Below are 12,194 nucleotides of genomic sequence, written 5' to 3' on the forward strand. Positions count from 1 at the left end.
CTTTGACATGTCTGCGAACCACTTTAACGAGCCCAAATAAGCAAGTACACTAGGGAAACAAGCCCAAAAAAACACAAGCAGCGATTACCAATATTTACAAGCGATTTTCGAATAAAACGAGCCCAAAATCGCTTATAATACTCGAACATGGCAACAGTGCACAAGGCCTGCGTGAGTGTGCACAGGGTCAGCTGTCTCTGCACAACAGGGATGACTGTAAAAGCATCCACATGGCGAGCAACAAGGGCATGACCAAGACAGAGTTTGGGGTCTGTACTCTGCACAGAGAAGATCACCCACAGTAGGCTACTTCAAGACCAGACACCTCTACACAGCTTTGATTCAATCCAGGAGACACACACTATAGAAACAAAGGGATCGGGAGGCGTTTCGCTCTGTGAGTACAGATTTATACCAACAACCTCTGGGTCGTGCCTGGATGTGTTGCATAAACCTGCATTGGTGTGTGTGTGTGTGTGTGTGTGTGTGTGTGTGTGTGTGTGTGTGTGTGTGTGTGTGTGTGTGTGTGTGTGTGTGTGTGTGTGTGTGTGTGCTTGTAAGATTACAAGCATGGTGTTTACAGGCAGTGGTGGAAAGTAACTAAATACATTTACTTCCACTTTTCAACACTTTTACTTCCACTCCACTACATCTCAAGAGGCAAATATTGTACTTTTGTTTTTACTACACCCATAATTATTTGAAAATCTTAGTTAACGTACATAACCAGCCCTCTGTATGCGTATTATTTATACTTAATATGAATTAGACTCAATATTATAATTACACATTACAATTGTATGTTTTTGTTTTTAATATATTATCTGTTGTAATAGATCACTAATGATTTAATTATGAATTGCATTCATATTTCTTGAAGGAACTGCGTTTGTCTGAGTGAGGTTTTGACATCACTAAGTGTGACCTAATCCATACAGCCAGGATTCACAAATCCAGAAGGAGGTTCTTTAACTAAAATGTTGACTCATCTCTTTGCAAATTGATAGTGAACAATTACTTTTGTGTTTACCGTTGTTCCTATCCACTTAAGTCATTAAGACCTGAGGCCGATTCTAAGAAATAATGTCAAGGAGCCCCAAATTTGTATTATGTATAATTGCGGACACCCATCCTAAAATATTTTGCTACAGGGTCGCCCAGAAGAAAGAATGTTGCCTTAAAAATGTTTATATTCAAAGATTTGCATTCAAACAATTTTTCAAAAATAGCAGAACTACCGTAGTCTAACATGGCACAGATGCTTCCCTGGTCTTTATAGGTTCAATCTAAATCTGTGTCAGTGGAGTCAGGTGTCAGTCCCGCTACTCCACACTAGCAGTGCATTTATAACTTGCCTTCATGGCAGCTGTTGAAGATCAGCTTTGACAGATTGGTGTAAATGAGTAATGATAATGAATCAACAGCAACTTATTTTTATTGACAATTACTACACTGCATAATTATGAGAAGCGTAGTTGTTGGTTTCGGTTGTCGACGTTATGTCATATGCCATTTTTTGTTTTCATGATCTGCGTAGTCGCAGAACCCTATCGTCACCTCTCAATCACATGATCTTATGACACGTCTCTTAAAATACTCGTGACATGAGGCAGCTGTCTTTGTCTTCATATTTACTACACTAAATCTTTTCATTATCAATCTAGGCCAGAAACAAAATGGACTACTTTACAGAGTGGCAACGAACCCCAAGTGATGCATTTTTATTTATAGTGTACTTGAAACAAACCGCTAAGTTCTACAGTACAGAGTAAAAGTTACTGTTACCGTGGATGCATTGATGGGTTAACAGAGTGTATTCTGTCCGGGGAGGAGATGGGAAGCCAAGCCAAGCCAGTGCAGTGAGTTGGAGGATGGGTGTGTGATGTGCTCCTACTGTACTTACTACTTACCACACACACTCTCATCAGAATCCTAGCAGAGCTGGGATCCTGATGCTGGAGCTCGTGGAGGCTCTTGCTAGGGATCCCGTTGAAACAGTTGAAAGGGTAAAGTCCTGGTCAGAGAAAGAATGTGAAGAAAAATGTGATCGCATTGTATTATACAGCCTTGTGTACGTGTGTACATAGTGTACATAACAGTCCTATCATCATCAATCATCCCAGGGTGATCACATCTACAACTACTGTATCTGTTTGACGAAAAATGTACCTTTTTTCATTGACAAAAACTGAATAGAAACTAAATAATGATAACTGAAACTAAGACTGATTATATATTGATACATTTGGTTGCGTTTGGTTGTGCTCAGGTAGTGTTGCATGTTGCGCTATGAAGATAGCAGATCTACAAACGCGTTGCAGCACGATGCGTTGAGCTTGTAAATCGGCTATTTTCAGCACATAACCTGTGTAAAATCTGCCATTACAACACAATGACGGCCTGCCAAAATACATTTTAGTCGACTAAATCAACTGTATAGATTAGTCGACAGAAATCTTACGACATTTAGTCGACCAAAACTAGACTAACACTAAAACACTTCAGACGACTAAAAGACTAAAACTAAATTAAGTTTACTCAAAAGACAAGACTAAAACTGTCAAAATCAACACTATAATTGTACATGTATGTTGTTTCTGCAGAGGATAAGAGGAGGTCTATTGCAGACTTCAGGGACAGCTCTTTGGTCCAGGCCAGCAGCTCAGTCAGATCCATCTCTGCTCTCTATCTGTCCAAGGTGGCAGCTGCAGAACCACCGGTCAGTCGTTGTCTCCTATTGCCTTTTTGGATGTATAGTCTCATGCTACAAATATACTGTGTCTTTTGTACTCGATTCTTGGATTCCAGGTAAACAGTTATTTGGACAAATATCAGAATACTGTATAGAGAACTAAATGCGCTTGTGGATTAGATTAATCAAAAACTCTCAATGATTTCTTTCTTGTTTGTGTCTTATTGTATTAATATGAGACCAATCGTTATCAGCTAACACACATTTGGAATGTTTTTAAAATCCTGTACGCATTTAAATCAGGAAAGTACATTTACTCAAGTAAATTAATGAGGTATTTTTTTTTTACATTACTGGAGTATTTAGATTTTGATGATTATTATAAAACATACTGTACATTAACCATTCAGCCCTATACATTTGAGAATAGCCGAGCTACAATCGTGAGGCATTGTGAGCTCGTAGATCTGCTACTTTTAGTAATTAATTTTTGATACCAATACATTTGTACTTTTACTCAAGTGAATTGATAAAAATCATTAACATTATGAAGTGCATGTGACATCGCAAAGATGTATTTCATAATGTTACTAATTTTTATCAGACCTCCAGTTCTAGGCAACACAGAATGGGGTAAATTAAAGGGACACTTCACCCTTTTTGCAAAACAATATATGTTAATGACGTTTAGAAGCTTTAGAACACTTTCCTGGGGGTCTTTATGTATGTAATATGTGGTTTTAGATATTTTAGATTGTAGCAGTGAGCCCGGTGTCTCTGATGTCATGGACACTGGGCTCACTTCCTTCCTGGACTACATTTTGTCTCAGTAAGACAGCTCTCCCCCTATCCACAAGGAGGAGCAGTGCACCAAAGAATTATGGGAATTGTAGTCCAGGAAGGTAGTGAGACCAGTGTCCATGACATCAGAGACACTGTGCTCACTGCTACAATCTAAAATATCTAAAACCACATATTACACACATAAAGACCCCCCGGAAAGTGTTCTAAAGCTTCTAAACGTCATTAACATATCTTTTTTAGCAAAAAGGGTGAAGTGTCCCTTTAATGACATAGGTATATTATAAATGTTGAAAATGAGTGGTATTCCCCTTTAAGTAAAAATGTGAGTACATTTTCTACCACTGCTTGAAATAAAGCTTCAAGTGCTAATGAAAACTACTAGTCAATGTGTGGTTTGAAATCTTAAAAGAGACTAAGTGTACACCAGGGGTCTTCTACATGGGTCTGACCCAGGTCTACACACTTTGCAAGCTCAATGTGCTAACGAGACTGATAAAGAGGATGTGCAGCTGCTACTGTAGTTAATGATCTATGGAGGAATATGCACTTTGACATTCCCATTGCATAGGCACATGATGAGCTACAGTATTACAAGTTCAGTTTTGGCTAAAGGCCCCACTCTGATGAAAACATTGCTCATTTATGGTTTATACACATGACCTGAGATAATGATTGTTTCCTTCTAGGCTCAGAATCACTCGTCTGGATTTGGGAAAAGAGTAAAGGTAAGCTAAATGGTGTGCAGAATTTGAGCAATGGTTTTGGCATGTTTGTGGTGATTTCTCCTGGTCTGTGTTTTTAAGTAGAAACTACTACATGCCTACTGTAAAATATTACACTATACATTATTTATGCCCGTTTATCTTTTTACAACATTGAAAATTAATTTCTTGCTACAATTAAAGTACAATGGCAGTTTGTCTTGGAGTGCAACTAACCCACCACTTGGAATGCATGTGGAAAGCATATTGGCTGAACCAACTCACATATGGTAAGACATCGCTCTAATTTCCGAAAGCTTGGTTGGTTGCCCATTTTGCGCATGAGTTCTATTGGACAGCGTGACATAAAGGCACAATGATGACAATACTGTTTTGCTCTTCACCTATAAGATGGCAGAGGAACCCAAGCGAATGAAAGGGGACGCTCCTCTACCTCATCAGGACAGATTTCCGCCAGGAGCTGCGGTACACATCTCTGGGACACACGTCCAGCCTGTCTTGCACTCTGTGCCACCCCAGCCATCCAAAGAGATGTTTTATCAACAACGGCAAAAGTGCGAACTGCGGAGGCTCCTCAAGCATACTCACCCAGAGCTGAAGACGTTGGATGGGGTGGTGGACGAGGAGCTGGCTGAGGTTCTGAACCTAGAGAGTGGGCCAACAGCGGCCGAAAGTGGATTTGAGGGAGAGGTGCTCTCCAGGCGCTGGTTATTTGAGAACATGCACAACACAGAGGCTCCCCATGCCACCAAGACACACATGGCAGAAGCAACAGCAGAGGGATGGGATGTTAGAAGAACATCAGCTCAGAATGAGAGGATTAATGAAACCTTGGAGGTTGCCCAAAGGGACACTTCCACTAACGACTGCGATGTGGAACCCAAGGAGGAGATGGTTAAAATAGATGTTCAGTCTGCCAGAAAGATGTTTGAGAGCCAATGCGTTGACAACTTTAAACCAAGTTCAGACAGCGGCATGTCCCAGGGCAAGGTGGTCATTTCCGAGGATGAGACAGGGGCAGTGCAAAAGAGAAAACAAAAGTTTGAGAAGAAGGGCAAAAAACAGAAGCAACACAGAGAAAACACCAGTGTCTCTGTTGAAAACACTGATTTGGCAAAGCAGTGTCACAAGCAGGAGGCACACATCCCTGTTGTTGGTTCAGGCTCCAAACACAAAAATCAAGAACACAAGAAAGGCATGCCAGCTGTCAAACCTGTCTCTGAGGATCAGTCAGTGGGCTTTCCCGATAGCTTTGGGCATAGCTTTGAGGAAACGGAGGGCTTTGGGGGAACGGTTGATTTAATAAGAACAAGTACAGATCTGTTCCAAAACAACCCTTTTATCTCAACAAACATGAACAGAGACAAACAACACGACTGTGAAACACCTAGGTCACCCTATGGTGAGCCAGCAGTAGACAACAACAGGGCTAGCGAGGCTCAGGTTAAGAACAGAACCCACCTGTTTGAATCCATGCCATTTCATAAAATCATGCACCAGAACAGGGAAGAGATGGAGACGGTAGTGGAGAGAATAAACAAAACACTGAACTGTCTCTATCACTTTAATGCCATCCATTCAGATGGGTCAGTCATTGAGGTCCACGAGACGATGATAGCCACAAAGGCTAAATATACGGTATCCCAAACTGGGCCAGAGATACAATATGATGAGGTGGCAGATGGCGGGGCAAATAATTTCATACTACAGCTGTTACCAAGGGCAAACCTGAAGGCACAGGTCATCTACCTGAAGGAGGATAAGGAAGGAAATGTAGCACTCACACTGGTGGATGTACCAGTTCACCAGCACCAAAACAAAACAGCCAATGCAGTTCAGCTCATCGAGGATATTCTGTACCAAGACAACTCCCTGAGAAAAGGAGTGATCATTCAAGAGGATGAAGTCACTGTGTACTCCCTCTACCGTTACGCTGAGGGGGACGTGAAAGGTTACCGCCCTCCTCCGCAAGGATGCAGCATTGAACCCAGCGAACCGGAGATGAGTGCAGTGGCAAATGACAGCACAATTGGCATTCAAGATGTAATAAAAGGGGATGTTAAATCAACCATAAGCTGCCTTCTAGCCAACGCTCAAGACCAAGTCTGTCCGGTGTCGATCACGCCCGACGCCAACATGAAGGGGAATGTGAAACTGTTCAGTAGCTGCATCGAGAAGGGGGATTTGGAGTATTTGAAAACTCTTCAGGTCGAGCCCTCGGAGCAGGAACCCTGTCCTGACCAGACCCAGGCTCTGGCGAGAGATGGCACAGAGACTTGCCCTAGACAAGAAGATCAGATAGACGATCCTGAATGGGTCCCGGTGGACGTGAAGAAATTGAGAAACATGTTCTCTGCAGATCAACGTCCCGTCCAACCCAAACCGATAGTTCGCAAGCTTTCTCCTGGACTCACATGTCAAAGTAAGACACGTGGAAACAACAGGGAGCCTTCTTCAAAACGTGACACCCATGTATTCTCACATGGTCAATGTCAGGAAAAAGCGAGTGTCTTCAAAGTTGCACCACATGAGTCACATCCATGTCTTGAGGAGACACATGAGAAAATGGAGACAAGCTGTACAGATGCAGATTCAGCCAGTGACGTGTGTGGTGAAGCCCAACAGGGCACAGAGGTAGTTCAGAAAGGCCACTTAAAAGCAGCAATTAAGTCTTTGCAGAGTGCTGCAACAGAACTGCATCAAGAAGATAAGGAGGAGGTTGTTCATGGAAATCTCCAGTCAGCCTTGGATTCCCTGGAGAAATCCAGCATTAACGTCTCCAAAGGGGACTTCAAAGCGGCTATGATATACCGTAGCTCCTCCAAATCCCACAAAGAAACTTCTAAAACTGTGTGTGGTAAAAAACCACCAGAAACAGAATCTAAGTCAGTGTCCTGTGTAGATTTTGGCCAATTGAACACCACTGAAGGGCAGTGTTCAGCAGGTCCAGATGCAGATTCAGCCAGTGACACTTGTGGTGCAGAAGAGGGCCAACAGGGCACAGAGGTAGTTCAGAAAGGACACTTAAAAGCAGCCATTAAGTCTTTGCAGAGTGCTGCAACAGAACTGCATCAAGAAGATAAGGAGGAGGTTGTTCATGGAAATCTCCAGGCGACTTTGGATTCTCTGGAGAAATCCAGCATTAACGTCTCCAAAGGGGACTTCAAAGCGGCAATGATATACCGTGGCTCCTCCAAATCCCACAAAGAAACTAGTAAAATGGCGTGTGTTCAATACCTAGCAGAAACTGAATCCAAGTCTGTGTCCTGTGTAGATTTCGGCCAATTGACCACTGAAAAGCAGAGTTCAGCAGGTCCAGATTCAGCCAGCGACACTTGTGGTGCAGAAGAGGGCCAACAGGGCACAGAGGTAGTTCAGAAAGGACACTTAAAAGCAGCAATTAAGTCTTTGCAGAGTGCTGCAACAGAACTGCATCAAGAAGATAAGGAGGAGGTTGTTCATGGAAATCTCCAGGCGACTTTGGATTCTCTGGAGAAATCCAGCATTAACGTCTCCAAAGGGGACTTCAAAGCGGCTATGATATACCGTAGCTCCTCCAAATCCCACAAAGAAACGTGGAAAACAGTTGATGCAATGTCTGCTCGAAACCCAGCTGAAAACAAAGTTGGACTTTTGAATGAATCTAAGTCAGCAGAACCATGTGAAACATTGGACCAACTGCAACAAGCGGTAAATGATGATCACGAACTCTGTCACCTCAAAGCTGCGATCTGCAGTCTCCAGCAGGCCACAAATGAGGCAAAGGAACTTTCAAAGCTTCATCATATATCCTCTGTAGCGAGGAGTGATGTTGAGGTAGCGAATGTCGCCAAAGTGCAAGCAGGATTCATCCCCAGCAACGTGCAAAAACAAAAGACTTTCAACACCTCTGACCACATATCAAAGAGCCAACATGAAAATACAGAGACAAAAAGTACAGATACAGATTCAGCCAGTGAAACCTGTGTCACCGAAGACGACCAACAGGGCACAGAGGTAGTTCAGAAAGGGCACTTAAAAGCAGCCATTAAGTCTTTGCAGAGTGCAACAACAGAACTGCATCAAGAAGATAAGGAGGAGGTTGTTCATGGTAATCTCCAGACAGCCTTGGATTCCCTGGAGAGGTCCAACATTAACGTCTCCAAAGGTGACTTCAAAGCGGCAATGATATATCGTGGCTCCACCAAAACATGTAAAACAGTGTGTGTTCAAAACTCAGAAAACAAAGTTGAACAGTTGACCGAATCTAAATCAGCGCCCTGTGCAGATTTTGGCCAATTGACCACTGATGAGCAGAGTTCAGCTGTTGCAGAGCCACCAAGTCCATGTCAAACGCCACATGTACCAGCCACGGGACCTTCCTCCAAGACTAGCAGGAGGTCTACTGCTCCAAAACCAGCTATCCCTCCTAAACCTGCACATTTGAAACCAGACCATGCAAATAATGAATCGACAAACATAATTCTAATCAGTTCTACGACTGCTGAAATAAAAGAATCAAAAGAGGAGCAACCTCATCAGTTATTACCTACAAGACAAATGTCTTATAAAGATGCACTTGCTAAAGGCTTGCCGCAAACAGACCATGCAACAAAATCAAGTCTGCATGTTCTTGACTGTGACACGAATCAGCCGCCGGTTGAAGCTACCCAGACGTCAGAGGAGATTCAGTTAACTCCCAGCAACGGAATAAGTGGTGCTTCCAGCTTAGTGAATGATGGTAACCTTAGCCAACCAGAGGGCATGCCTATTATATCAGAGGAAAAATCTCCCCAGAATGATTCAGCCAAAGAAAACGAGAATGCCGTAGAAGAGTGTCCGGTAGATTTCCAGGAATCACGTAAGAAATTCGGAGGGGGAAAGAATGCTCAGCTCAAGATTGCTCCCGTAAAACCTAAGAGAGTAAGAATTGCCCAGAATGAGAACAAAACCCCCAAACATTCATCTGGACATGACAATTCAACTATCCTCACACACACAGATGCGGAACCACACGTTTTTATCGATCCCACGTGTGGTAAAAAACCAAACTTCCATGAGCACACATCAACTAACAACAGCAGCACAGACAAAGATAATTCATTACAAACAAGTAATGAGGGAGTTGTAATGAGGGAGAAGAAGGTGAGAATGGAGACGGAGGATGAACGACTGCAGAGACTGTCGGTCCACATGGACGAGATCATGAGAGGAAACATGACGGCGGCCATGGAGATTTTCGACAACATGCAAAAGCAAGAGGAGCTGCGGAACATTCTGACAAAGGTCGATGAGATCGAACAGGATACGAGCAACGTCGACGTGAGTTCACTGCAGAGCGTGTTTGATAATGTGCCAGAATGGGTCGTCGCCTCTCAAGCAAAGAAACCAAAGCAAGCCGCAAAGGTGGGACACAGAGTCAAGACGGCGCCCCCGCAGCACACTGAAAGCATGTCGTCGATGGCACACGTCTTCGGAGATCTAGAGAGAGCTAGCGAGGAAATCATGAACTTAAAAGAACAGACCTTAGCCAGACTAGTGGATATTGAAGACGCCATCAAGAAGGCACTCTGTTCCGTCTCTAACTTGAAATCTGACTCTGACATTGCTGGTTTATCTGGCCTGTTTAAAGAGTCCCTAGGGGCTGTGCGTCCGTCTACTTCTGGTAATATTAGCATGATTAGCATTGGATCAACCAGAACGGCAACATCACAGACACAAGCAAGCCTTACCTCTCAGAGAGTCACAGGTCTGCAGGTTGACCAGAGTCCAGGATCAGAGGTACCCGGTCCAAAGCCACGCGCTAGTCCTCCGTCCTCCCCTGCCTTTATCGAAATCCAATCTGCTGCTAGAAAGAATGATAAAACACAGGTAGTGACACCAGAGGCTGCAACATGTAGCCCAAACACACCCGAGAAATTCCGTTCGACAAAGACCCTGAAATGCAACACTGCCGGGGCTCAAGGCAAAAAGCGGGACTCTAGAAAAGGAGGTCAAAAGCACAACAAACACAACTCCAAACGCGAGGTCAGCGTACTAGAGGTACAGACCGACTGTGACGGCAACAGCGTGACAGTCAGGCACCAAAACAGAGAATCATAAGGACAGATGATTCTGGCAACGGGGTTCACTCATCTAAAATCTCCACCATTGTCGCACCTCAGCCAGAAACAAGGACGTCACTTAGTGGTCAGGTAGTGAGTGACCAGTCCGATCACAAACCAGGTCACTATGTATCCAAAGGTCAGGCTGCCCGTCAACAGCAACAAACCCTAAGTGTGAATATCGTTGCTGTCGGTAGAAACCTTGTATCTCCATGTTTCAACTAGTTTTTATGTATTTTTTTTTAAAATGAATACCCTACCCTACTTCATCATACAAGAGAAGTAGCAGATCAGACAACATTATGAAGAAATGTTATATTAAAAACTGGTGCAACATGAATGGATGTGAAAAGAAAATAGAAGATCTGATGCATGCGACACGCTCTGAGCTTGTAGATCTGCTGTCTTCACTATTTTAGTTTATAAACACAATAATAAAACCTAAGGAGGGGTTTTGGACAGAGGCTTCCACCCGACAGCGAGTCAAGCTCTTAGAAATCCACTGAAAATATTTCCAATACAAATTATTTGATAGCTATTTGTTGATAATGTTTTTCGTACTAAGGGGTGGACATGTATTGCATGTATTTCATGCAAAATCTGGAAGATGTTTTTAGGTTGTATTATTTATATAAATTGTGTCTGAATTTGAAATTAAATACATGTTGCAATTTTAGTTTAAATGTTTTGTTATTTCAAGTTATTGTTGTTGTCATACAATGATCCTTTAGTTTACACCATGAGACTTCAACAGGGGGTCCGGCGCCCCTAGGGGTCCTCAGAGTAACTACAGGTCCACCAAATCTTTGTGATGGGGAACATTAGCCAAAAATAGGCGCAGATCTAGCAGATTGGCTATTTTGGAGAGTTGGTGTAGAAGGAAAAAGAGCAACAGTCAAGTTGACTAAATATTGAGGGTTTAAAGGGTTAAATGTCTGAAAATACACATTAACATGAATCCAACATACACTGATGACAGTGCGGTCAAACAAGTCTATGAAGCCAACTGTGAAATCTATGACAAAGTTTAATTGCAAGTTGCAACACAATGCTATACAATAGTATGTAGTGAGGGGACCCTGCTTCATCTGTCTCTCAGCTAAGGGTCCTTGGACTGAAAAACCTTGAAGACCCCTGCTTTACACACTTCTACTCTTCTCCTCAGTTTCAACAATCCGCTCAAGATATGTGTTCAGCATGCCTGAAGCCAGTTTATCCAATGGAGAAATTTACAGCAGACAAGTTCATTTTTCACAAAAACTGTTTCTGTTGTAAACACTGTAAGAAAAAACTGAGGTGAGATTTTAGAATTATTCTACCAAGAAAATCAACTGGAATCATACATCTTTATACCTTTTAGTAATTATTCTGTCAACAATCAACATATAAACCAAAGATAAGAAAAGTAAAAGTAAAAGCAATGTGTCACAATTAACACTTTACTTTACTCAAGCCCTAGGTGTGGTTATTTACCCATTAAGACCTGCGGCCGATTCTAGAAATGGCTTCTAAATCAGTAGTTCTCAAATTCTTTGGAAATCCAAAATTATTCAACATTTTTCAAAGAAAATATTCAAAAATAGCAGGTATACAAGCTATAGCTGAGCGACACAAAGTAACACACTGAGCTTGTATATCTGATATTTTTGAATAACCAACGCAAAAAAAGAATCTATGACAGATGCTTTTCCGGTTTTAATGGGTTCATCTTATTGTAAAGCCTCAGATAGGCTACAATTGTACACACCCAGAGTAGTATAATTGCATGAGAAAAAGGTTTCAATTAAATCTAATCAAAAAGTTTCATGATTTGAACACAATGGGGTAACCACTATATATGCCTTTCTTATGAATCAACATCATCTGCTTGAAGAATCAAATCTTAAACACTTG

At 42.3% G+C, this 12,194-nt stretch overlaps 1 protein-coding gene across 1 annotated transcript; it reads left to right on the top strand.

The window, feature by feature from the left end:
* The first annotated feature begins 220 nt into the window (after positions 1-220).
* Positions 221-10,972, top strand: LOC310867656 (uncharacterized protein). The gene is given in 6 exon segments (XM_083777774.1): positions 221-397; positions 2,604-2,719; positions 4,183-4,221; positions 4,609-10,278; positions 10,362-10,397; positions 10,399-10,972. Coding segments are annotated over 3 exon segments (5,781 nt in total). The 5' UTR covers positions 221-397; positions 2,604-2,719; positions 4,183-4,221; the 3' UTR covers positions 10,474-10,972.
* Positions 10,973-12,194: the final 1,222 nt, after the last annotated feature.

Source organism: Protomyctophum parallelum (assembly GCF_964188405.1).
Source record: "Protomyctophum parallelum genome assembly, chromosome: 12".
Classification (NCBI taxonomy): Eukaryota; Metazoa; Chordata; class Actinopteri; order Myctophiformes; family Myctophidae; genus Protomyctophum; species Protomyctophum parallelum.